At 43.9% G+C, this 26,870-nt stretch overlaps 1 protein-coding gene across 1 annotated transcript in view; it reads right to left on the reverse strand.

Moving 5' to 3' along the window:
• Positions 1–4,116: 4,116 nt before the first annotated feature.
• The window catches only part of LOC115129977 (fidgetin-like), a 33,700-nt gene continuing 10,946 nt past the window's right edge, over positions 4,117–26,870 (reverse strand). The window contains exon 3 of the mRNA XM_029660767.2: positions 4,117–8,355. Coding sequence (XP_029516627.2) covers positions 6,164–8,355 — 2,192 coding nt within the window. The 3' untranslated portion in view covers positions 4,117–6,163. The remainder of the gene's footprint in view (positions 8,356–26,870) is intronic.

A 26,870-nucleotide genomic window follows, 5' to 3' on the forward strand; every position in this document is an offset into this window, starting at 1 on the left:
TGCATCAATCTGTGAAGATAATCCATATTATCTGTGTTTGATATCAAATCATTTGCACTTCAGGAAATGTAAATTGTGTAAGTACATTTAAACAATTAAATTAACCCCCAAACAAACATATTACAAAGATCTCGCAGAGCACTGTTTTTTTTCCCGAAAGTACGGCCTTGATTTAAATCTAAACTACACCCTTACAAGAAAGGGTTCCAAAAGGGTTATTTGCGGAGGGATAGGGTTCTACCAATAACTATTTTGATCTGAAGGACCCCTTCTGGAAGACAACGTTTCTTTGTAAGGCAAAGAATTGTACCCAGAATTTTAACATCCTAAGAACAGTTTTTGGAAGAAAGGTTCTTTGATGATTCTTCGGAAGACAAGGAGGATTCTTCGGAAGGCAAGGAGGATTCTTCGGAAGGCAAGGAGGATTCTTCGGAAGGCAAAGGATTCTTCGGAAGGCAAGGAGGATTCTTCGGAAGGCAAGGAGGATTCTTCGGAAGGCAAGAAGGATTCTTCGGAAGGCAAGGAGGATTCTTCGGAAGGCAAGAAGGAATCTTCAGAAGGCAAGAAGGATTCTTCGGAAGGCAAGAGGGATTTAACATAGAACCATATATCATATTTCCCAGCATGCTCTATTGCAGGGTGATTTTAAGAATTGTTTTAAAATGTTGCATGTACATTGTTTGTTTGATACATTATATGCTACACAAAGATTAACAACATATATTTTTTAAACTAAACCAATCTGTTAGTAGTTGGACTTATTGCACCTGTTAAAGAGATGGTTATTCCATTGTAGATCATTGGGGTAGTCACAGTATTCAATCTTCCCTACGCTGGCAGTCATTCTGAATGCAGGTTGCGGGTGATACAAATTCCACTTGTTGGATATCCTAATTCTGAGTGTACAACGCATTAGGAACACCTGCTCTTTCCATGACATAGACTGACCAGGTAAAAGCTATGATCCCTTATTGATCTCAACAGTTGAAACCACTTCAAGGGGAGGGGAATTTTAAGCCTTGATACAATTGAGACATGGAATGTGTATGTGTGCCATTCAGTGCGTTTGAACGGGATATGGTTTTAGATGCCAGGCACACCGGTTTGAGTGTCAAGAACTGCAACGTTGCTGGGTTTATCACGCTCAACAGCTTCCTGTGTGTATCAAAAACGGTCCATCACCCAAAGGGCATCCAGCTAACAACTGTGGGAAGCACTGGAATCAACATGGGCCAGCATGCCTTTGGAACGCTTCCGTAACCTTGTGGAGTCTATGCCCTGATGAATTAAGGCGCTTCTGAGGGCAAAAGGGGGGAGCGGGTACAACTCATTAGTAAGAAGGTGTTCCTAATTCATTTAAAGGCTGGCAGAACCATTCATAGAGGGAAGAACCTTTAGATAGGAAGAACCTTTAGATTATAAAATGGTTATTGGTAGGATCCTTCATAGAGGGTTCTAGGTAGGACCATATTTATTTTATTTTACCTTTTATTTTACTAGGCAAGTCAGTTAAGAACAAATTCTTATTTTCAATGACGGCCTAGGAACAGTGGGTTAACTGCCTGTTCAGGGGCAGAACGACAGATTTGTACCTTGTCAGCTCGGGGATTTGCACTTGCAACCTTTTGGTTACTAGTCCAACACTCTAACCACTAGGCTACCCTGCCGCCCCAGGGGGGGTTCTTTAAAGAACCATACATATAGGGTTTTCGGTGAAGGGTTCTACCTAGCACCAAAAAGGGTTCCCCTATGGGGACAAACTGAAGAACCCTATATGGTTCAACATAGCACCTTATTTTCTCAGAGTGTAAACTCTGTACTGTTAGGTTGGCATTCAACAAAGTGAGAGGATGTCATGAAAACAAGCTTTATTTTCAAGGAACACAAAAACTCAATTGAAGACCTTAGATCTTTAAAAAATACAAAAAGAAAATAGAATTTCAAGAAAACATCTTTAATGAATCAGTTGTTGTCTTTTGTACCTCAGACAGATTACATGAAAATACATTTAAGTCGACTGCAAGTATGGCAACATATCCACACATATAAACATGTATGTGGTGCATTTTGTATGTATTTATGTATATAAATATGTACAACAGAAACACGTTACACTCAGTTAAAGTTTTGTGCAAGTGTGTTTTACATATACTAATTATATATAAAATCCCACACAAACCAAATCATTTTCATGTGTGCCCACGTAATATACACAATCACACAACTACAGCTCACCAAAGATTAAAGCAACGCATTGGATTATGCATCAAGAGAAACCTCGGAGAGGACCTGCAAAAGTCCAGCAGTTTCCTCCAGTCCACCAGAAATGTTCCCTTGCGGGTGTTGTGTGTCTATCTGTATGTCGCTCGGAGTCTTGAGTGAGTGTGCATCCAGTCTTGTCAGACACACGTTAGACTGTACCACCATCTCCTCTGCTCAGTGCCTCTGAGGTAGACTCAAGCTCAAGGACCTGTGATTTCCTGCTCCCCACCCACTTCGCTTTTTGTTTTTCTTTTGTTCGATTTGTCAACAAATTGTAGGACATTCAGAAGACATAAATGAAATACTACATGTGTAATATGTAGCCATGAGGTAGAAATGTCTCAAAGAACACTATAATAAAATGATTGAATAGAAAGCGGGGAAAAAAATAAACAAACACAGAAACCACCAATAACATTGTTTGCCAGTTCTGGTACAAAGAAAAAAAGAAGCAGAGAGAAAAGTACATAGCAACACAACAAAGACAAGAAGATTGGTTGGATAGTACAATTCAAGTGATTTGGTTGTTTCGAAAGTACTGTATATGTGAAGGAATGGGCTTTTCGTGCTCAGTAGGTTTCAGTTTAGAGAGGGCAGACTGAATTATGGGATAGACCGCGTTGTGGTCAGTTGACAGACTGCACTGCAGTTTCCATGTGCTGTTGACACTGTCACACACACGCACGCGCACACACGTACATACACACACACACACACACACACACACACACACACACACACACACACACACACACACACACCACCTCAGCGTGTCCTTTCCTCTCCTCAGTGAGAGTGAGTGGAGAAGTGAGATTCACACGCCTGGGCTGTGGGTCAAGGAGTAGGGAGCGAGACTCCATTTTCTATTTCCAGAACAAGCCTCCTAGTAATGAGCTTCTACACATACAGCACACTCAGGCTGTGAGCATCCGTCTGTCAGCACTGTATCAAGTTTGTGAAACATCTGAACATTCCGATGAATTGAAGGTATGTGAAAGTGCATTCAGGTCAATCTTAAGGAACTCCAGAGGTGAACTAAATCTGAGAAGTTGACGTGGATGTTTTGTGTTCTATGGTTTGTTCGTGTGTAGCATATCAATAAAGCATTGTACATTTCACCCACCTGCCAATATCTTTTTATATGAGTGAAGTATAATTTGAGTCAAAGTTTCAAAAGCCATGTAAGCGGTTATATTACGGTCGTGTTACTTCCGTGGATCCACCCTTTAATCTACCCGAGTGAGAGAAATTGGAGAAGTGTTCAATCTTAAATAGCCAAGACGTCGTGGTAGACGAGTGCAAATGTGCAGTCACAGCAAGTTCCATCTAAATTCCATTGAGTGCTAAAATGGAAAAGGTATGCAAACTAGAATTGGAGATAATACCAATCATAGGAAGAGATAAACGTTACACTGGTCACAAGCTGACAAAACAAAACAAAAACGTAAAGGCAAGCAACATAGGACTGGCAATCTCAGTGCTCGGGGATTGCAAACCAGTGATTATGAACACCAAAACAAAAAATACACACAAAGGAATGCGATAGTGCAGCTGTTGTACAATAATAATAATACACCTACGGTACATCAACACCGCAACACGCATAGCAACAGTCACGCACAGAGAACAAAAGAAGAGCTACAAAATACATTCAAATGCAACACAATGAGCTATGAATCACTGTTCTGTGGGTCTTTTGGAACTGACCACAGTAGACTGACTGAACGTTTCTTAAAGGTGCAATGCAGCTGTTTTTATCTCAATATCAAATCCTTTCTGGGAAACATTGAAGTACCTCACTGTGATTGCTTTCAAAAATGGCAAAAAAAAAAATATATATATATATATATATATATATATATATATATATAGCTTCTCAGCAAAGGGCAATTTCTAAAGCAATAATTTTGCTAGGACATTCTGGGAGTGGTCTGAGTGGTGTGCTGTTATTGGCAGAGAGGTTTGGAACCCTCTTTCTTATTGGTCTATTAACTAATTTACCGAATGGTGATATCACCATGAATGGCCAAATCTCCATTCCACCAAAACAGGCAGAAATTTCAGGCAGTCTTTTCAAATAGCTCGTACACTAAAATTACTTTATCAGAATTTTCATATTATTCCAACCTCATAGTGTGGAAATATATATAAAACACAGGTAAATCACGTTTTTGACTGTACTGGGCCTTTAAGAGCCAGGATGAGTGTCCAATTAGTGGTATATCCACCCTGACCATGTGCTTGGGGTAATGTGTGTACATACAATACAATGAGGATGCGATTGGCCAAATACCTTAAACAATACCTAGCTCCTACCCGCAAGCCCTTGTTGAGTCTCCTTGCAGATATGACACAACTGGATAGGTGTTAGCAATATGACCGAAAATCTCCAGAGCATTCCAGAGTTCAATCATTATAGCCATAGTGTTGTGGACAGTCTTATCACGTCAGATCTGTACCTGGATAAGCCAATGAGGACCACTGGTAAGGAACTGAAAACAGGTTTGGAATTGAGCCCCTGGTGCTGAACCTCTGACCTCGGTGATGAATAAAGCTGGCAGCCTTTTCTCATTCAAACCGACTCGACTGGCTGACATATAGCAGTAATTAGCATTTGGCCATTTTGGATCTGAGACTGTTCTGCTGCCTCCTAGATGAGTTGAAACCAACTGAGGTAGAACAGAAAGTATGTGATCTTAAAGTTGCATTTTATTTTGGGAAATACGGAATCACACACTGTGTCACGGCACCGTTTGCTTTTTTTTCTCATTTGGTGGCGTTTCTGCTTCATCGTCAATTACAGTAATTCTATGGCTTCCTGTGATAACACACAATAGCAACTGAAGTTCATCGTTCCATCTAAAGAGTTGTTCGGTGTTGACCACCTTCCCCTAACATTCACATAAGCCACTATACGTGGTCATCAGCACCCCCTTAAAACATCAGGGGAACAACTCTCTTGATTCAATCAATACACAACTCGGGATCAGAAAAACACACTCGGGCATCGCATTTTCTAAAAACCTTAAAATGGAAACTGAACTCATCGCCAAATTCTTCATTTAAGCACCTTCGGAAAAGAAAAAGAGAAATCTCCATATTGACTTATTTGTCCCGTCGTTCCAGAACTAAATCTGGTTACATTCATTTTCATCTCCTTGACCGTCTCCCCTAGAAGGTTCGAGGTAAACCTAACACTGTTTCTCTAGATATGATATAAATGACAAAAATCTTGGTCTTAATACTCTCAGAGGATTGTAGTGCTTTTGTGTGGTGATGACGCTGAGGTACTGTACAATTCACAAACACTTTCCTGAGTTTTTTTTGCAGACAGAGGATCAGAGATGAAGTGTATGGATCGGGGGTCCAAATTCCTGTCACCCCCTGAGGAATACTGTTGATACTTGGTGAAATGGCAGGAGAAAATGGCAACTCTAATTTTAATTTTTGCTGTTGAAGTTTAAAGCTCATAATATCAGCACATGCCATTAATGTAGATTGTGAGGCAAACGAAATCATTATACATAAAAAAAAGAAATTATAATTAAGAAAGCACCACTACAGGCACTTGGTTAGCCAACTACATTTTTAGGGGACAACAACAAATGTATATATACACACGGTCCTCCTCTGTCTCTTCTCAAGTTGACCCCTTCTTAATGTGTATAACTATGCCTGACTTTAGCAGCGTCAAGCATCCTAATGAAATCTCTGCTCGTTACCTGCAAAACCATCAGGTATCACTCCAACCAAGTCTCTTGATGTTTCTCCACCTCTGGTGTCAGGTCTCACGTGTGGGGGGTTTACATCGCCCCTCTTGTGTGCCTTCCTCTCTGGTTAGCACCACAGCCAGGTCAAAGAATTCCCAACGCCTCTTTCTTGAGGACTTTCCCCCCGAGGTTCACTGACCGCACCCAAACATTTTGTTCCACTCTGTGTACGTGTCGATCTCTTTCTGCGATATACTGGGCTGGAATTTGCAAAAAACACTGTCAAAGTCCTGGTAGGTGAGGGGTCGCATCTGGCCCGTGGGCATTATGCTCACCGAGAGGTCCAGGCCTTGGGAGGAGGTGTGCAGCATGCCCACCAGGGCCTCCTGGCACAGCCTTGCCACGTCCAGGCCGGAGAAGCCCTCGGTGCGCTGGACCAGCAGCACCAGCTCCTCCTCACTGAGGCAGTACTTGCGCTGGGACTGGGACAGCAGCTGGCTCAGCATGTGGTGGCGGGACGAACCGTCCGGCAGTGGCACCAGGACCCGCCGGCCAAAGTACCGTCGCAGCCCCTCGTCCATGTCCTGGGGCTTGCTGGTGGAGCAGACCACCAGGACGTGGTTGTTGGAGTCATCGGCCGGCCCCAGGAGCAGCGCATCAAGCTGGGCCAGGAGCTCGGCCTTGAGGCGGTGAACGGGGCTCTCGTTGCTGAGCTGGGCTGACAGCAGCATGTCCACGTCGCTGATGAACAGCACTGAGGGCTGGCGGCAGCGCGCCACCAGGAAGGAGGCCCGCAGGATCTTGTCACCCTCTGCCAGCCACTTGGTGGCCAAGGTGGAGCCTCTGAGCTGCAGGAAGGGCGCCCCCAGCTGGCTGGCCATGCAGCGGCCCAGCAACGTCCGGCCCGTTCCTCTGGGGCCGAACAGTAGAACGCACCTCGGGGCCGAACCTAGGCCGCTGAACATGTCCGGACGTAGCATGGGCCAGAGAACCTCCTCCTTCAGAGTGGCCTTGGCCAGCTCCAGGCCTGCAATGTCACTCCAGTCCACTGGGGGTCCCTGCTGCAGGATCTCAGAGGTCACCATGTCCAGGAGGTGGGGGTCGCTGCTCTTCAGCTGCTCCTCAGCGGGCCGGGAGGATGAGGTCGCCCCCGTCAGGGAGAGGTGGGAGAGGTGCAGGCGGTGCTCGTCCCCTTGGTCGCTCAGGGAGGGAGAGGTGAAGCTGCCCAGGGAGTCGGTTGAGCGCGAGCCACCCCGAGTGGAGGCATAGGACGGAGGGGTGAGGGCTCCACCCGCAGACTGCTCAGAGGCCATGGGCTGCTTTTGGGTATTAAACGGCAAAGATGACTTGCCAGCGTTCCTGTCAAAACCATTCCCTCCGCCGCCCGCATTTGAGATGCTGCTGTCCGGTACCCTGTACATGGGGCTCTCTGCGGTGCTGCGCGCCTGGCCGTAGACAAAATTTCCATAAGTGGAGTCCATCTCCCCTTGCCCTGTCATGTAGAAGGCTTTTCTCTTCAGAGAGTTGGACGAGCTGCCATTCAGAGGCGTGAGCGCAATGGGGCCAAGGTTGTGCGACTGGTAGGGGTACCCGGGGAGCGTGGAGGAGGGGGGCAGGGGGGTGGGAGCGGCGATCCCTGACGGTAGGTAGGAGGATGGAGGGGGGGCTCCCCCAGGGCTGTAGCCTGGCCCCACAGAGCTCTGGGAGGGGTAGCCGGCATGTGGGTAATTGTAGCACGAAAGGTTGGAGGATCCCCCATTGTAGGCCGGGACCAGGGAGGGGTGTGGGGGCGGAGGAGGGGGCTGTAAGAGACCGGAGCTGTGCAGCGGGGAGGTGGTGACCTGGGAGCTGTAGCCCAGGTAGGAGCCACTGTAGCTGTGGCCGTATTCCTGAGAGGAGCCTGCAGAGGAGTGGAGGGCCGTGGCGGTGTGACTACCACAGCTGCTGCTGGAGTAACCAGGCTCTGTCAGGCCGCTGGAGGCCAGGCTCGGGGACGGAGAGCTGCACATACCAGCCACCTCCGCCGCCACCCCTCCTTTCCTCATGGACATCCCCTCGGGGACGCAGTATACCCCCTCCTGCCAGGCCTCGCCCTCCCCCTTTCTGCCGTTCATCCCGGCCTCGGCGTAGGAGTTCAGCAGGGCCCTCTCACTGGGCATCTCCAAGATGCCAGAGTACTTCTCAGCGTACTTCTTGAGCAGGTTGGAGGCGGTGAGTGCAGAGATGTCGTCGTTGGCCCAGGCGTACTGGTAGGTGCTGCCGCCGCGCTGCAGGTGGCCCCGGTAAGCCTCGGCCTTGTGGGCCGGCGAGCGCGTGGTGGAGGTGATGTCAAAGTGCTGCTCCGCCCACTGCGCGTGCTCTGGGGTCCACTGCATCTTTAGGCCTGCAACGGCAAGAGCATAGAGACAGACAGGACAGTTAGGTTGGTCTTATTTATAAGACAAAGGTACAGCCACTCAAAATACAGCATCTCTTTACTTAGGCTCTCTGTCAATTGGTCTTCGCTATGCTGTCAACAGATTGATTATAATAGCTGTGATGTGATGACAGTTTATTGGGAGTGATCAAACACTGTCATGCTTACGATAGTACTCACTGTATTTTGCTTAATCATGGAGATTCACTGCTGCCATTTCTTCAATATAAAATCGAGAATACAACTCATGAATATGTATATGAATCTGAGCTCGGAGGTTATACAGTGGGTCATTTATGAGGTTATACAGTGGGTCATTTATGACATGATTCACACATCATGATCAATAATTAACATCCACAATGACTAATGTACTACTGAGCAAAATGTGTTCTAGTTTAATGAAATTTTACATTACGTGCTACTGTATATTGAATAATAATTACTGTGAATAATAATTTTAGATTTGACGTCCATCAGTTTCATTTAGTGAATGGCTTAAAGATGCAATATGTCACTTTTTGGGCGACCCGACCAAATTCACATAGAAATGTGTTTTATAGATCTGCCATTCTCATTGAAAGCAAGTCTAAGAAGCGGTAGATCTGTTCTATGTGCGCTATTTTCATGCTTTCTGTTCTTAAGCTTAGTTTTTGTGTCTTTTACTTTCGGTTTTGTACACCAGCTTCAAACAGCTAAAAATACAATATTTTGGTTATGGAAAAGATATTACACAGCGGTTTAGATCGTACAATGATTCTTATCTATACTATACTTGCTTGTTTGGTCACATAAACTGAAATGAACCCTAACCCTAACTATTATAATTTTTGCAGCCAGGAAACGGCAAAGCGATTTCAGCAAGGTGCATTTAAATAAATGTAAAATAAATGTAAAATATTTTATTCATGAAAATGACTAACTAACAAAAATTCTTCACATTTAAGTCGTAAGTGATTCTTTTCGCCTCTCGCATTTCTTTTGTTTCTTGGAACACGGATGGTAAATATGACACGAGTAATGACAGATCACATGAAGGACACCGCCTCTCTGCCTTGGGACCGGGCTGGTCGCTACCAGGTTAGGACAAAATAATGCACCCTGCACAGAACAATATGACACAGACATGGCAGGTCACTCCATAATCCCTCTCTCATCTCAGGCGGCCGGAGATGGTTTCAGAACGCGCCTCGCCTAGTGCAGCAAGCAATCTCCCCCCGCCGGCAGTGTTCTGCTGCTTTCATCAATACACACACACACACACACACCAGAGCCACAGCTGGCTATGAATTACAACACCCTGTGTATGAGGCCTCCGCTATACACCGCACAGTGCCGGACTGCACCTCCACCCCGTCACCTCTCTCTCTCTCTCTCGCTCTCGCTCTGCCTTTCCATCCCCATTCGTCTCCTACCTTTCTCTCTTGCTCCTTTTCCCTGTCCACCCTCTCTCATTACCCCCTCCCATCTTTGTCCTCATCCCTTTTTCTCTCTCCCCCCCGCCTCTGGCTCGTTCGCTCCGTCTCACACACACTTCAGTCACCTAGATCCCTTTGTTGCCTCTGAGGCTCAAGAGCCACTATTTTATATAATCCCCAAAGACTATCTGCAAATACTAACACAAGCACGCACACAGGCACACATACACACGCACACGCACACACACACACACACACACAGTCATCTCACTATCAAAGCATGGTGCTATCAAAGGCCAGACCCACATCGTCGTAGGAGCCTCCTCTCAGATCGGACTCTGTTTGATTTGATTTAACACACAGCGGATTATGAGGATCATTTATGACCATCCTCTGTCCTTTCTTCAGTCTCAGTAGCATGTCTTATGAATCCACTGTCGGAGGCCCTTTAAGCACTGCATGTCTTACAATTACCATACCACCGACGTTCCTCTGGGTTTTTTTATAAGTGGAACTGGCTTGAACACACACACACACACACACACACACACACACACACACACACACACACACACACACACACACACACACACTCACTAACACACATATTCACAAACACACTTCTCCAGTAGGTTCGGCGTGTCAGCGTAGCATGGTGTTTGTTTGGTAATAGAGCCGGGGGAATTCCCCAGACTCCTCTCTGATTCTCTCTCCCAGACGTCTCGCCAGACACCAGCAGCTAATTAGCAGGATGACGATGTGCTAATTGTGTTCATTTACAAGGTTTAAGCCGAGGGGAGTCTTGCCGGGGCTGGCACGCATGTCACGCTCCTTTATGTAATGACTATATGAAACTCGACGGAGAGAAAGGACTTGGAAATACTTCAACCTGGATCAAATTGTTCAATAAACAGCACTCAGCTAAAATAATGGAACAGTGTGGTGTGTTTCATTGACATGACGTTTCATTGGCAGTGGTTTCTGAAAAATAACTGCTGCATGATGGGAATAATTGTTGCGATTGATAATTCTTCACATAGCATCTGTATTATTTTCTTGTTTTGTAAAACAATTACATTTCTGCACAGTAAAACGTGTTTGAATATACAACTAGAATGTTTACTCAACGTATATTTTGGACTTAAGAGGTTAGACACAGAAGTAAACTAACTGCCTAAATTTTAAAAAGTTTAAGTTTTAGGTAAGGATGGGAGTTTACAATAGAAGGGTATTCATTTGCCAATGGAGCTCATTTGAGAACTCTAAAACATAATGCATCCGGATTTAAATACATTAAAATTTTAAAAAGCATCAGCAGAAAATATTATTCTCAACTCTGTGATTTTCCTGTTCATAATAATATTTGTCATGGTCAGCTAATGGAGAACGTTATATCTTGTACCCAGCAAGACATTACACCCGATAGCTAAGTGGGTGGTTATTGCAATATTTCTCACATCCTTTACACTAATTGTGAGGTTCATAAACCTCCCTATTGCCCCATTATACGATAGCTGCAATATTTGTCCAAAGTTCTAAAATACTTCGATGGCATTTCAATTTTGGGGCTAAATGTAATTTATTGGAAGAATTACCATTTCAATTGTAGATAGCAGAGTATTAAGTAGTTCAGAGGTTATGGTAGTAACAGTTTGGGAGAGAAAAATACGCTTCTAAGAGCACAGTCTCTATACTCTCTTAAAAATATAGTATCTCACTTCAATATTTCAACATAACAGTATATCTTCTTGAATCTTTCTCACAATACCCTGGTCTACCCTAACAACATCTCTCTCTCTCTCTCTCTCTCTCTCTTCACAGCAGCATGCTAGGTAGTCTCTCTCCTCACAGTGTTATTATTAACTAGAGATGCCTCCCTCCCTCCTCCTTGCCTGTGTTGGAGAATTCATAGTCTGACTCCTAGTACTGTGTACTGGGCCTCGCTCTGGGGACCACGGTTCAGCTGCCAGCATGTCAATGGAGAGAAACACACAGGAGGGAAGGAGGGAAAGAGAGGGGGGATGAGAGAGGGACAAAGGGAGAGAGAGAAGCTATAGGGGAAATAGAGGGTGAAAGAGAGGGTATGCAGTGCCAGTCTGGCAACTTGGCAAGAAAACAACAGAGAAAACACACACACACACGCGCGCACACACAACCTTCTACGCGGCAAAAAACCACATCTTCCAAATCTTCCAAATTCCAGCCCACTTAAAACAACCACCTAACCTCCCTTTTATCACTGTAATATTGACATAGAAAACCTCAATCACTCCTATCTTATTTAAATCCATTTAGAAAACATGGAATCTTTATAATTCCATCCTCAATAAAGCCAACACTTCTAAGAGACGTGTCAGGCTCCATCAGTGCCTTCATCTCTCCAATCAGGGGGTTAATGTAAAGCCACAGCACGCGTCTCAATGGTGTCCTATTCCCTACATAGTGCACTACTTTTGACCATAGCCCTATAGGCCCTGGTCCAGAGGTGTAATATATAGGGAATAGGGTCCTATTTGAGACGCATCCACAGTGATTACCTCCACTATGCAAATGAGGGCCAAATGATAACTTGCACTATTTAAATCAGGTAACACTGATTACTCTCCCGTTATTCAGATGAGGGCATATGAGTTTGAACTCAAGGCTTTGAACCTCATGCACTTCCATAAACACATGGAATAAGGCCCTGAGACTGGCACTTGAATCGTACATTGTAGTCCATGTGATGGTTATAACATGGAATACACACGTGTCTAATCTTATAAAAACTTTTATGCCTCTCGAATTGAAAAAATTCTAAATATCAACATCTAACGCAAGATTGAATTTGGGTCACCATGAAGGACCATGTAGCAAAATTGTCAAGAGCAACTAGACTTTGATCACAAACTATGTGTTTGTGTGTGTGTGTGCGCGCGTGTGTGTGTGCCCGCGTGTGCTCTCTGAGAGAGAGTGAGATTGTGTGAGTCTGGCCGAGCATTAACGCACTCAGCTGCAACAACATCCAACAACATTTGGATGCGTCCTAAGAGCATTAAGTCTGTCATATAGAAGGTGTGTGTGTGTGTGTGCGTGCGTGCGTGTGTGTGTGCGTGCGTGCGTGTGTGTGTGTGTGTGTGTGTGTGTGTGTGTGTGTGTGTGTGTGCGTGTGGGGGGTAAACAGCTCTTCAGAAAACACTAATGAGCTCTTTGAAGTCCGTCTGCTGTGTGATTCTACACAGAGTGTGTTTGAGTGGGCGACCTATTTCAGCCCTGTCATAATTAAGATCCATGCGTTTACAGAGACGGACATGTGAACAAAAACACATCAAAGATCCTTCTCTTCCATATGCACGCCAAAACAAGGTGTGCCGCAATATATTCAGAACGTGTTCGGCGGCGGGTTTTTGAAATGAAATGTGGCGAAAGACTGAATTTGTGGCAGCAACTGATTGACAAGTGATCTAACTTCATCAAATGAGAATAAGAGACCAATTCAATTTCACGAGGAGATGGTCCAAGCAATTACTGATATCCTCGTCCGATAGAGCAGAGGGCATAATTTAACCTCGAATTCAGCGAGATATTGCGTGTGTAACGTGCGCGCGCGTGTGTGTGCGTGCATGCCGGGGTATGTGTGTCACCTTGTTAATGAGGCTGCCACATTGACACTGTTACTAAGCCAGTGGCGATGGCGTATTGGCACGCTACCTGCCGTGTAAAATAATGTGATTAAGCCCTCTAAAATGCAATTAATTAAGTAATTAGTCTTAAATGAGTGTCAGACACTGCAATCAAAATTGCTTCAGTGTTTTGGTTAATTGATTGAACCTCTGCACTTACAAATACTGATGTCAGGTCCCTAAGCTAAGAAGCTACAGTTTGACTCTTAGCGTTATGACCCAACTATAACATTGCATCAATGTTGTCATCTGGATTCCTAAACGCTTGTGTACTTCTAATGAAGGTAACTATTGTGTGGTGGCCCACTAATACTCATAGTGCTGTTCAGAAATGTGGGTAGCTGCATACAATAGATTGTCAGGCAAAAAAAACTCCACTTAGAATCAAGCTGCCTGTTATAAAGCTTGAAACGGAAGAGAAAGCGAGGACTTGGGAGTCTGGGGTTCAACCTCAAAGACGATAGAAACAAATGAAGTTATATTTGAAGTATTTGTTTCTCTTCTGTTGGTATGTAAATGCAGATTTAAATAGGTACTTTGTGTCTGAGAAGATGGAGCTGGAACACCTTGCGTGAATATTTAAATTCCAATGTCTGAGGATCAGATCATTTCATCCCCCCCAAAAAATATGATCTGTCACTCCACAGATCCCTTCCAAAACAGAAATATGTATCAAACAAAATTAAAATAAAATAGCTTGAACCCAAAGCCTGACAAATTAGTTCCGAATCCCCACAGACCAAGCAAAGACCAAGCATCCCCTCATTTCTTCTGAAACTGTAAAGATAAACAAAAACCCAGCATTGCAGTCTTTGAAGCATGCATTTTGAAGCCCAACCGCTGTTCAGTGGCTTTACCATGACAACAACTCCACTGAGGGAAAACAACAACAAAAACAGAGCAAGTTGAAAGCGCAGACAGCAAGCAGTGACTTTCCACTTTCAATACAGACACATGACAATACAGACACATGACAATACAGACACATGACAATACAGACACATGACAATACAGACACAAAAGATAAGCTGTCATCAATGAAATTGAGATTTTATATTAAAAAAACATATAAACCAACTGGAATTCAGGAAATTCAGTGACAGGTAATATTAGGAAATCCGACAGATATCCTTTAAATATTTCTAGTAATATGGGGATCCCTCATCCCTACTAATAATACATGGACCACGTGTTCTCCCTCATGTATGGATTTGCTCGACAAACTATAACCTGCCAGCGTTCAGGGATAGTTAAAGTGATAGTTTACTCTCCAGTAAAAGTTTGCCAGATGTTTCAGACCTTAAAAGTGATCTAATGTTACGAAAAGTCCATGTCCCATGACAATACAGACACATGACAATACAGACACATGGCAATACAGACACATGACAATACAGACACATGGCAATACAGACACATGCCAATACAGACACATTGCAATACAGACACATGATAATACAGACACATGACAATACAGACACTTTTTATTACTCCATTGAGCACAAACAAATCTACCTAGGCAAATATAGTGACACTTTCCCCTGAGCTGTATAATAAATTGACACGGGATAAATTGCCTTTTACTAGACCTACTATCGGAGCTCTGGGTTAAACGGAGAGCGCAGTTAAACAAATGCTCCGGATCAAGGAAATTGTGCATGGCTTCACGTGTCAGTCAGGGGGGAAATTGAGAGATATTCAGAGTGAGCTCTAAGCCGCCACCGCGGCGACACGGGGACGCTAACGCCCTAGCGCCTCGCCATTCATCTTTAATGCAGTCGGGCCCGTCCTTCAGACAGTCCATTTCCTGTGACTGGCGCACCGTGCCTAATCACCCGGTTATACCCACGATGGTATTCTCAAAGACACAGCACACACATACATAAACACACACCGGGCCTGTAGCACACTGAGACAAGACACCAGATCATTTTAACCCAGCGTTAACACCGACAACGCCTTTCACAACATAATCTTACTCCTCCCTCATCTCCAACACACACCACACACGGACACACACTAACTGCCTTCCTGCAGATTCATCTTAACAAGCATGGACATGTCCTAATACGTCCCCAGTATGTGCTGACATTCTCAGGACGGTAGAAAACAGTAAGCCACTGCTGAGGGACCTCATCTACATATATTCTAAACCTGTTAGAGGTGATGGGATCCTTCTGGTGGCGTAGTCCAGGACTTTGTTCCAAATGGCACCCTATTCCCTATACAGTGCACTACTTTCCACCAGTGCCATATGGGCCCTGGTCAAACATAGTGCACTTTATAGATAATAAGGTACCATTTGGGAGGGGCCCAATATCTCCTTTCTTTGGGGGGCCTGTGGGGTTAACACAGGGCTAGGTGGTATTGATACACTCCAGACGCCTGGATCTATACCGGCGGTGCCACCGCGACTTTGTTTACCTGCTTGTTAAGTAATTAAAATAGATTTCAGACTGAAGGCCCTAATCCTTTTAGAAACCACATTGATTGGACAACCGGCAGAGGAGAGTCATTGTGTCATTTAGTTCAACTATTGTTTTTTTTAACACAGGTGGAGTGTGTGTGTGTGTGTGTGTGTGTGCGTGCGTGCGCGTGTGTGTGCGTGTCTATGTGTCCTCCATGTCTATGTGCACTGTGTGTGCCTCGTGAAATCGAAACTTGGAAAAGTCCTCCACGAGGAGGACGTCATTAAGGGACTGTGGACTATGAGGGGGTGTAGTTGAAAGACAGAGAGAGAGGCCCACCTACAGATAATGGAGGGGAAGCCTCTCACCTCGTCTAAAGCTGTCTGTCTGCGTAAATAAAATGAGATAATTATTGAGTGAACAAGCGGCGAGGCGCACTCTTTTTTTTACCGTTGCGGTCAGTAAATCAACGCGAACAGGTTGCTTTCAGACATTAAGTGCCTGCTAAGCACAGAAGATGCATCATATTTCAAGAGCTCTGCATTTGCGTGGGTGAGGAGGCAGGGAAATGGAGTGTGATAACCATCCATTACCTTATACGGTGTTGGACGATGAGCATTTTCAAGTGACTCATTTCTGGAAGTACCATCTATTGGGTGCTTGGGGAGAGAATACTTTGATAGGTCATCCAAAAAGAACTATTCACGGGGTCGTTACCGCGGCAGCACAAAGAGACACAGGAAGAGAAAGGCTCTTTCCCCGCTCATTATTCTAATGTAGTAGTCAGAGAATAATCCACACGACGACGCGTACAAACACAACGAAATCACAGATTCACGGCCCGTAGGTACTAAATAAGACAGAATATCAACATATGCATACACCTCGTGGTCAAGTCAAATCAAATGTATTTGTCCCAAACGCAATTTACAACAGGTATAAAAGGTGCAGCGAAATGCTTATGTCCTAGCTCCCTCAACAATACAGTACATTAACCAGTGATCAATAATAACAATGCAGTACATTAACCAAGGATCAATAATAACAATACAGTACATTAACCAGTGATCAATAATAACAATGCAGTACATTAACCAAGGATCAATAATAACAATACAGTACATTAACCAGTGATCAATAATAACAATGCAGTACATTAACCAAGGATCAATAATAACAATGCAGTACATTAACCAATGATCAATAATAACAATTGTCACGCCTTGGTCATAGTGTTTTGTGTTTTCGTTATATATTTGGTCAGGCCAGGGTGTGACATGGGTTTATGTGTTGTGTTTCGTATTGGGGTTTTATAGGAATTGGGATTGCGGCTGATTAGGGGTGTAGCATAGGTTTGGCTGCCTGAGGCGGTTCTCAATCAGAGTCAGGTGATTCGCGTTGTCTCTGATTGGGAACTGTATTTAGGTAGCCGGGGTTTCACTGTGTATTTCGTGGGTGATTGTTCCTGTCTCTGTGTAGTGTTCACCAGATAGGCTGTAATAGGTTTCACGTTCCGTTTTGTTGTTTTGCATTTGTATTTCATAAGTTATTTCATGTATCGCTATATCTTTCATTAAAGATCATGAGTAACCACCACGCTGCATTTCGGTCCTCTCTTTCAACAAACGAAGAACGCCGTTACAACAATGCAGTACATTAATAAGTGATCAATAATAACAATGCAGTACATTAACCAGTGATCAATAATAACAATGCAGTACATTAACCAGTGATCAATAATAACAATGCAGTACATTAACCAGTGATCAATAATAACAATGCATTACATTACCCAGTGATCAATAATAACAATGCATTACATTACCCAGTGATCAATAATAACAATGCATTACATTACCCAGTGATCAATAATAACAATGCAGTACATTAACCAGTGATCAATAATAACAATGCATTACATTACCCAGTGATCAATAATAACAATGCATTACATTACCCAGTGATCAATAATAACAATGCAGTACATTACCCAGTGATCAATAATAACAATGCAGTACATTACCCAGTGATCAATAATAACAATGCATTACATTACCCAGTGATCAATAATAACAATGCAGTACATTACCCAGTGATCAATAATAAAAATGCAGTACATTAACCAGTGACAATCAGAAGAGTCCAAAATAGCAGAAGTAATTGAAGAGTTAGTTGAATAATGGAATGGATTTACACTGTATTTACTAATATAAAGTGGGTAGTGAGATCAATAGAATTTAATAGAACAGCAGCGTTGACTGTGTGTGCGTGTGTGCATGTGTGCGTGCTTCTGTGTGTGCTTCTGTGTGTATGTTTGGATATGTGGGTAGTCAGTGCAATGTTCCATATATAGTCTCTCCGGTGCAGGTCTGTCCAGGGAGACAGCTAGCTGAGTTTTTCAGCAGTCTAATGGCCTGGTGGTAGAAGCTGTCTTGGAGCCTGTTGGTTCAGGAACCGATATTCCGATACCGCTTGCCAGATGGTAACAGAGTGAAAAGTCTTTGGCTCGGGTGACTGGAGTCCTTGATGATCTTTTGGGCCAGGCACCGCCTGGTGTAGATGTCCTGGAAGGCAGGAAGGTCGCTCCCAGGGATGTAGTAGGTCCTCTGTAGGGCCTTCTGGTTTTCGGCGAATCAGTTGCCGTACCAGGGTGTGGATTGTGCAGCTGTAGAACTTCATTAGGATCTGAGGGCCCATGCCAAATTTCTCCAGGTGCCTATGGTGGTAGTGTAATTGGACCATGTCAGGTTCTCTGAGGAACTTGAAGCTTTTGACCCTCTCCATTGCAGCCCTGTCAATGACAATAGGGGAGTTCTCCTCCCCCTGTTTCCTGTAGTCCACGATCAGCTCCTTGGTTTGGCTGACGCTGAGGGAGAGGCTGTTTCTCTGTCACCACAGTGCCAGGGCTCTAACCTCCTCCCTGTAGGTTGTCACTTCGACGATGAGGTCCACCACCGTCGTGTCGTCGGCAAACTTAATGATGGTGTTGGAGACATGCGTAGTCAAGCAGTTGTGGGTGTACAGGGAGTACAGGAGAGGGCTGAGGATGCACCCGGGAGGGCCTCCGTGTTTAGGGTCAGCATGGTAGAGGTGCTGTTGCCTACCGTCACCACATGGGGTCTGCCTGTCAGGAAGTCCAGGATCCAGTTGCAGATGGTCCTCATAGCCAGGGCCTTGAACTTAAGTGTCAAGCTTGAAGGGGACTATGGTGTTGAATGCTGAGCTGTAGTCAATGAACAGCATTCTCACATTGGTGTTCCTCTTGTCCAGGTGGGACAGGGTAGTGTGTAGCACTTTGGCGATTGCATCTTCTGTGGATCTGAGTGGGTCCAGGGTGTCAGGTAAGGTGGAGCTGATATGGTCCTTGACCAGCCTCTTGAAGCACTTCATGATGACAGAAGTGAGTGCTACAGGGTTTTAGCTGTTGATGTTATTCATCAACAACACAGACCCCAAAGCAAATCAGGAGGAGAAAAATACATTTATTCACAGAGAACAAATCATTGTTGTTATGCTTGAAAGTGGATGTTCGATGTTCGTTCAGTCCTCTACCGCAGCGGGGGGCCTTGTAGAAGTATCAGTGTTGATTGCCTCGAAACGAGCATACAGTAGAAGTTGTTTAGATTGTCTGGGAGAAAGGCATCTGTGTTCGCAGTGCTGCTAGTTATTCCCTTGTAGTCCGTAATGGTTTGTAGTCCTTGCCACATGCATCTAGCGTCAGAGCAGGCGAAATGTAATCCCTGTACTCTCTTTTTTCGTCTTTTGATTTATTTCTGGAGGTCGTAGCTGGTCTTAGTGTATTCATCCATATTCCCAGAAATCCAAGTTGAATGCGTTGGTCCACGCTCTCAGTTTTGCACGGATGTTGCTATTGAACTACAGCTTCTATTTTGGATATGTGTGAATAGTCATTGATGGGATAACATCCTCTATGCATTTCCTGATGAACCCCGTGACTGAGTCTTTATACTTATTGATGTTATTGTCAGAGGCAAACCAGAACATTTCCCAGTCTTGTAGCATAAATTCTGATTGGTCAGACCAGCATTTAACAAATCTTACCATGGCTTTTTCCATGGCTGCTTTAATTTTTGCTTGTAGACTTGCAGGAGCAGGATAAAGGTGTGATCTGATTTTCCGAAGGGGGTTAAAGGAGGGCTTTGTATCCATCTCGGAATGGAGAATAACAATAGTCCAACCTATTTTTCCTGGCAAGAGATGTGTTGGTGGAATTTTGGGAAAACTTTCCTTCAATTTATTTTGTTAAAGTCCCCGGCTACAACGAATGTGGCCTCAAGATATGCTTGTTTGCTATTTCCAATTTGTTCATATTCCTGTGTAATTCCTTGAGTGCCAGTGTGGTGTCAACTTGGGGGTGCACAGCCATGATACAAACAGCAGTGATCTCTCATTAGATAATCCATCAACATCACAAACACTAAAGCTATTGAAAAATATTTTTAGGCGAAATCAAATGTCAATTAAAGCCAATTTGGTACATTTAACGGACAATAAATTTCTACAATTACTATTATCTTTGTTACGTTTTGTCACGTAACTTTTAACCTTCGGACAACAGTGGAACCAGAGTTTCCTCTTGAATGGTTATTTAACACCAGCCACTGATATCCTCCTGAATGTTAGAAAACACAAGCAGATTCCCAACAATGTTTCACTTTCTCTGTTCTCACTGGCTTTCTGTCTGTGTGTGTGTGTGTGTGTGCGTGTGTGTGTGTGTGTGTGTGTGTGTGTGTGTGTGTGTGTGCGTGTGTGTGTGTGTGTGTGTGTGTGTCTGTGTGTGTGTGTGCTGCGGCAGACACGGTGGCGTTAAGCTTTTGACAGACGAGCCAGGCATGGCTGTCAAAGTGACACTGCTTGTGAATGAATGTGTGTGTGTGTGTGTGCGTGCGTGCATCAAATGCATGCCCTTCTTGATAGTTGTTTGTGTCAGAATAAATTCTCCACTGCCATAGCCAACAGTGCAAACCCCTCCAACACAGACAGGAGTCACCAGTTAAGAGTTCTGCTGCAGCTAATTAGCTAATTATCTGACGATAGCCACCCTGACAATCCTCCAAAAAAGGAAAAGCCGGGCGACCGCGTGTTGGTGAGATGGGGGTCAGAGATGGGGGTCAGAGAGGCTCCAAACAGGAGTTCAGCTCAGATTAAAAACTGCTGTCAGCAGAGCACAGCTTGTCTCTACTACTGAACGGCACCGTTCTGAAATAACCCCAACATCCACACTGAACTGTAAATGCATGGGATCGTCAAAGGTGTCAAGTCATTCACGCTTCACATCAGGCACTGCCAGCTCGGGCGGGTTTTTCATCCAACAAAAATCTACATGAAGGGATACAGACACACCAAATAAAAGGATATTATTGACCGTTTGCAATTCTTTCATTCACATCTGAAATTATACTGAATAAGAAAAATGCGTTTACTTTAATATTGCTCATAATATTTTACAATTTTGTAAAATGTGACGAAGCCATTGGTTAATTCCAGACTCCTTTGTAGTCTAAAATACCTCTACTTTGAATTCAATGTGGATTTCATTCTGGTGGAATTCACACAGGTTGTCTAAACACTCAAACAGTGGATCAATATGGCCATCGATCTGTGGCATTGAGACTGAGCCAGACGTGTCGGGGGGGCAAGAGATTCTCACTAGCGTTCCCCAGTCTACCGCTGAGGATCCGCAACACACACACACACACACACACACACACACACACACACACACACACACACACACACACACACACACACACACACACACACACACACAAAAATATAAATAACACCAACCAAACTACAGCACACAAATTTCAGTCTCTTTACTCCCGAGACATTTGTGTCTTTGGAAGTTGGAATGAGCTGTTAGTTTGACTCTATGAGGACATCCATTTCAGTTATCTGAGTGAATATCAAGCCAGCTAGGCAGTCAGCGTAACATCATCACAGGTCCTGAGACTGAACTGACGCAGTCGATTCCTTTGAATAATTCATTGGGACTGAGTGATAAGATGGCTTCTGATGCAGCTCTGAGACTGAGGGGTAGATTTGGAAAAGTCCAAACTTTAAAAGAACCAGCCCGTGACTGACGGATCCATATTTCAGACAACTCACTCGTGATATCACACCACAGAAAGAAGAAAGACACAGATACTTGCTTCATTTTAAAACTATTTTCTTAGTGTCAATGTGTCATTAGTCATTATTTAATCTCCTATCCTCTATTTTCCCTTTTGTTGAACACTGACTAATGACATCAAATGAGTTGGAAGGAAATAAAAAAAATCATTATTGTAAGTTTGGAAAAAGTATAATTACAATTGACAAAAATCATATATCAATCATCGCTTATTTCCATTTCACAGAGAGACCAGGCTAGTCAATTCCTCAAACAATTTCCAGACTGGTATTTGGAAGCATCGAACTAAACAGTCAAAACCGCGGCGATTACAAAATGCCTACCTCCTCCTTAATATGGCATCTAGGAGGTTGGAACGTGATGGGGGGTAGCAATAAGCCAGACGGTGTCTCAGAGGAATAAGAGAGAGCAGATTTAATGTAATCATAAGGGAAGCTCATCTTTCAGGGAACAGTAATAATGAGCAATCAATAAGGGCCCTAACAGAGTTAGAGAGAGTGCCTGACAGCAGCTGTAGGCCTGTTAACAGGCAGCGTCTGCTCTCCCATTACTGGGGTTGGGTGCACTGTGACATACACACACACACACACACACATACACACACACACACACACACACACACACACACACACACACACACACACACACACACAAATACACACACACAAATACACACACACACACACACACACGCACACGCACGAGCACACATAAACACACACACACCTCTGGTGACACCCACCAGCAGTGTGTCAGTCTCTATCGATCTCTGGCTTTAATCACATTCACTGTTAATGTACCCAATAGATGTTAGAGTGGTCTAAGCTGTACTACAGATAAACCAGTATAAAGCAGATATTAGAAACACACTTTTCTTGTGAGCACCATCAAACAGTTGACCAGTATCTCACTTCAAAAAACAAGGACATTGATTTGAATGAGAACGTCTGAAATGGCTTTGCAAGGGTCAAAGTGAAAGAGTGTAATGAACCTTAACGGTGCTGAGGAGATGACATCATTAGCTTTGGTGAAAATAACTGACCCAAAATCAGTTGCTATGGGCAACGTCTACCCCCTTCCTCTGGACAACACAGTACTGCAATAAGTCAGTCTTCTTCTACCTTACTGTGATCACACTTTCAGACAATCAGTGAGAGAGAGGGAGAGGGGGAGGATAACAGAAAGAGAGAGCATGAGAGAGGAAAGGAAAATAAAGGAAAGGAAATGCGACACACCACACTGACACGCTCACTTGACTGACCCTCGAAGACGAGGTACACATTAACCCAATTACAACATGCTAGCCCAGCTAGCCTAGCTCTAATCATTAGACCAATTACAACAGGTTAGCCCAGCTAGCCTAGCTCTACACATTAGCCCAATTAAAACATGCTAGCCTAGCTCTACACATTAACCCAATTACAACATGATAGCCCAGCTAGCCTAGCTCTACACATTAGCCCAATTAAAACATGCTAGCCTAGCTCTACACATTAGGCCCAATTGCAACATGATAGCCATGCTAGCCTAGCTCACACCCAATTACAAATCAAATCAAATGTTATTGGTTGCTAGACATATTTTGCAGATGGTATCGCAGGTGCAGCAAAATGTTCATGCTCCGACAGTGCAATATACGTAACAATACGAAACAATACACAAAAATCCCCCAAATAAAAAGAAAGAAATTAAGAAAAAGAAAGAGCAATGTCAGAGTCGGGAGTATGAATATATACAGTGTATATGTATATAATGTTGTGTATAGACAGTATGGACAGTATATGAATAGCAAAGGTGTGTACGGCAGTAGTTATATAGGATGAGCCTTGACTAGAATACAGTATATAGATATGAAGTGGGTAAAACATTACGTAAACATTATTCAAGTGACCAGTGTTCAATGACCATGTGCATAGGGCATAGGACTCACATGTCAAAGTGCTGAGGGTTGATGAAAGGAGAGATTTTTTACGATTGCAAAGACTTGGGCGCTACGTTTTCGATTGACAGTGCATATATTTGTTAGTTAGTTAGTTAGTTAGCTATACAAACAAATTAAAACTGCACATCTCTGAGAACAAGTCATTTTGACCAGTTTACAGCTAATCAAGGGCGAGGAGGTGTAAGAGAAACATATGCACGAGCTCAGCCACCCACACAGATGCGCGTGCAATTATTGACTGGGAACATTTCCACGCTGTGAAAATGTTTACATCATGACTTCACAATCAGAACGATTGGGAACTATTTCACGCTGGGAAGATTTGTACATGACAACCTGTAGTGAATTACAACATCCTAGCCCAGCTAGACTAGCTCAGACAGGTACCTGTAGGGAATTACATTTAACATTTTGCTATGGGCCTTATTATAGGGGCGGGGGCAATTTTGAACTGTGTATTAAGTTAGCTATCCAAACATAGTCCTAAATTGACTTCAGCCAAGTAAAATGAGGCTATGAGGCCGTGTCCAAATGGGAATCTGTTAAGATTACTTTTGTTTTTGTTTTCTATCCCACAGCAACACACATCACTGAGCCAGTGTGTGTATGTGTGTGTGTGTGTGTGTGTGTGTGTGTGTGTGTGTGTGCGTGTGCATTAAGCCTGGGTAAACTACGGCCCTCTCTCCCTGGGGAGCACTTACTCACTCCAAGAAAGCAGAGCTGGAGGATGGAGCTAAACAAGGGTTCATTGGCCAAAATATCTCCTCTCTCTCCACACACACACACACACACACACACACACACACACACACACACACACACACACACACACACACACACACACACACACACACACACACACACACACACACACACACACACACACACACACACACACACACACACACACAAACACTTTCCAGTAAGCAATATCCCCTGAAGCACTCATCCACTGAGAATAGCCAAACAGTGGTGGAGTGAAGAAAAGACAGAGAGAATGAATGGAAAAAGAGATAAGCGAGTCTAGTAGCTGGACTAGGTCCAGGGGAGCAGGGGAACAAACCACAGCCTGCCTCTACGACCACTTCTTACTGCGTCCGTAACATGTCGACCTAATGGCATGGACATGCAGACAATTGATTTGTAAACCAATGGGCCTGTCCCTCTTGCACATTCAGATTACTGAGTTCACTGGTTCAGCACGAAATGAATAGTCTTCTCCAACACTCACTCTGACCACAGAGATGGTACTGGGGGGGGGGTACATGAGGGTAAAAGGGGAGTGAATATGCATACCTTTATGTTTACAGATTGCTCGTGTACATTAATCAGACATAGACAAATGCAAGTGCACACAAGTATGTAGATAACCCATTCAACGTCAAATGAGCCTCATTTTTCTTTTAATCAAAATAATGATTTGACTGCTCACCATATAGCAATCTATATGATATTTAATGGAAGCTAGGGATATTTGACAGTCTGAAAGATATGTTGTGTTCCTCAATGTGAAAATGGTGGAAAACAACGACCCCAGGACTGAAGTAATGATCATCTCAGGTTATTTACAAGTGATGGAGTGTGGTTGATGACTGATGTGGCCGCACACAGACACTAAGCTCTAAATCTAATATCTATTAAATACAACCGCAAAAGATGCCTGACCAGCAGCACAGTACACAGAACTTCAACTAGAGTTGCGAGAGGTGAGAATAATTTCCTATTATCCACAGTCCGAGCACATTTCACTCATGTCTGTGTTCAAGTGAATCGCCATGAAAATCACTTTATCTACGAAGGCACTGTAGTCCATATTGGACAATGCTGCTATTATGGTCTGTCGAGGTCTGTCTCCCCCACACTACGCAGTCCTCTCTTTTTTTCACTAACATCTCCACACTGACTCCTCTGTCTCACTGTTAAGTGGGGAAACATTCATTTGAAACGCTTGAAGATATGAGAGAGACTAAGATTGATTTGCCTTAGGTGACCTATAAGCTTACTCTCCAATGATTTCACCAGTGAACCCCAAATTACAGAATTAAGCATTAGATGTAGTCTTTATCGAGTTATTCAGGTGTGGCCTAAAAATCAAGAGGTCGCAAAACAGATATTGGGTACTGTCATTTCACGCGTGTGCGCATGCACGCGCACACAATGGAACACCTACTTAAAGATAGCACTCAACTACTATAATCTAATACACGTACATTTTCCCTCGTGTTAGGATGATTTCACACCCCTGTAATCGTTCGGGGGAGGGCTGGGAGAAATACGGCGTTGTGAGCGTTGTGCCTGGGGAGACCACAATGGGCATACAGATGACAGAAACAAGCCGTTTAGCAGGTAGACGTCTCAGAGTTGAACTCTATATCTCAGCTAGACTATAGCAAGTCATCGGAGAGTCTTGATTGTGCTGACAGAACACCACATAACCATATTCATGATTCTATTGAAATCAGACGACCTTATTGTAAATGTGTAAATATCAGGAAATCTACACGTTTAAGGTACAGAAGCTAACTGTTTGTCTTGCCTAGACCCTGATCTTACCAAACTTATGTCTGAACCAACTCGGCATGTAATGTGCTACTAATGAACGAGCAGGACCATTGGCAGGCAGGCGGGCATCTCTAATTCTCCTTCACAGGCGATCATGTTGCAGCGGAGAGCCAGATCAATAACATTTGCTCGATACACGGGAGGACTGGAATCCATAAAAGCGCTTTTATTGAGTAATTAAACACCCATTACAGTCCCGGGCAGCCAAACAATAAATTTGATAATCCTCTAAGACGCAGATCCACAGTGGTGATTAATACCCGGGTGAATGCATGGCCAGGGTGACATAAAGGCCCTAGACTAGATGACATTATGCTAAGGCCTATAGCCTAG

Source organism: Oncorhynchus nerka, linkage group LG5 (assembly GCF_034236695.1).
Source record: "Oncorhynchus nerka isolate Pitt River linkage group LG5, Oner_Uvic_2.0, whole genome shotgun sequence".
In the NCBI taxonomy this organism is placed as follows: Eukaryota; Metazoa; Chordata; class Actinopteri; order Salmoniformes; family Salmonidae; genus Oncorhynchus; species Oncorhynchus nerka.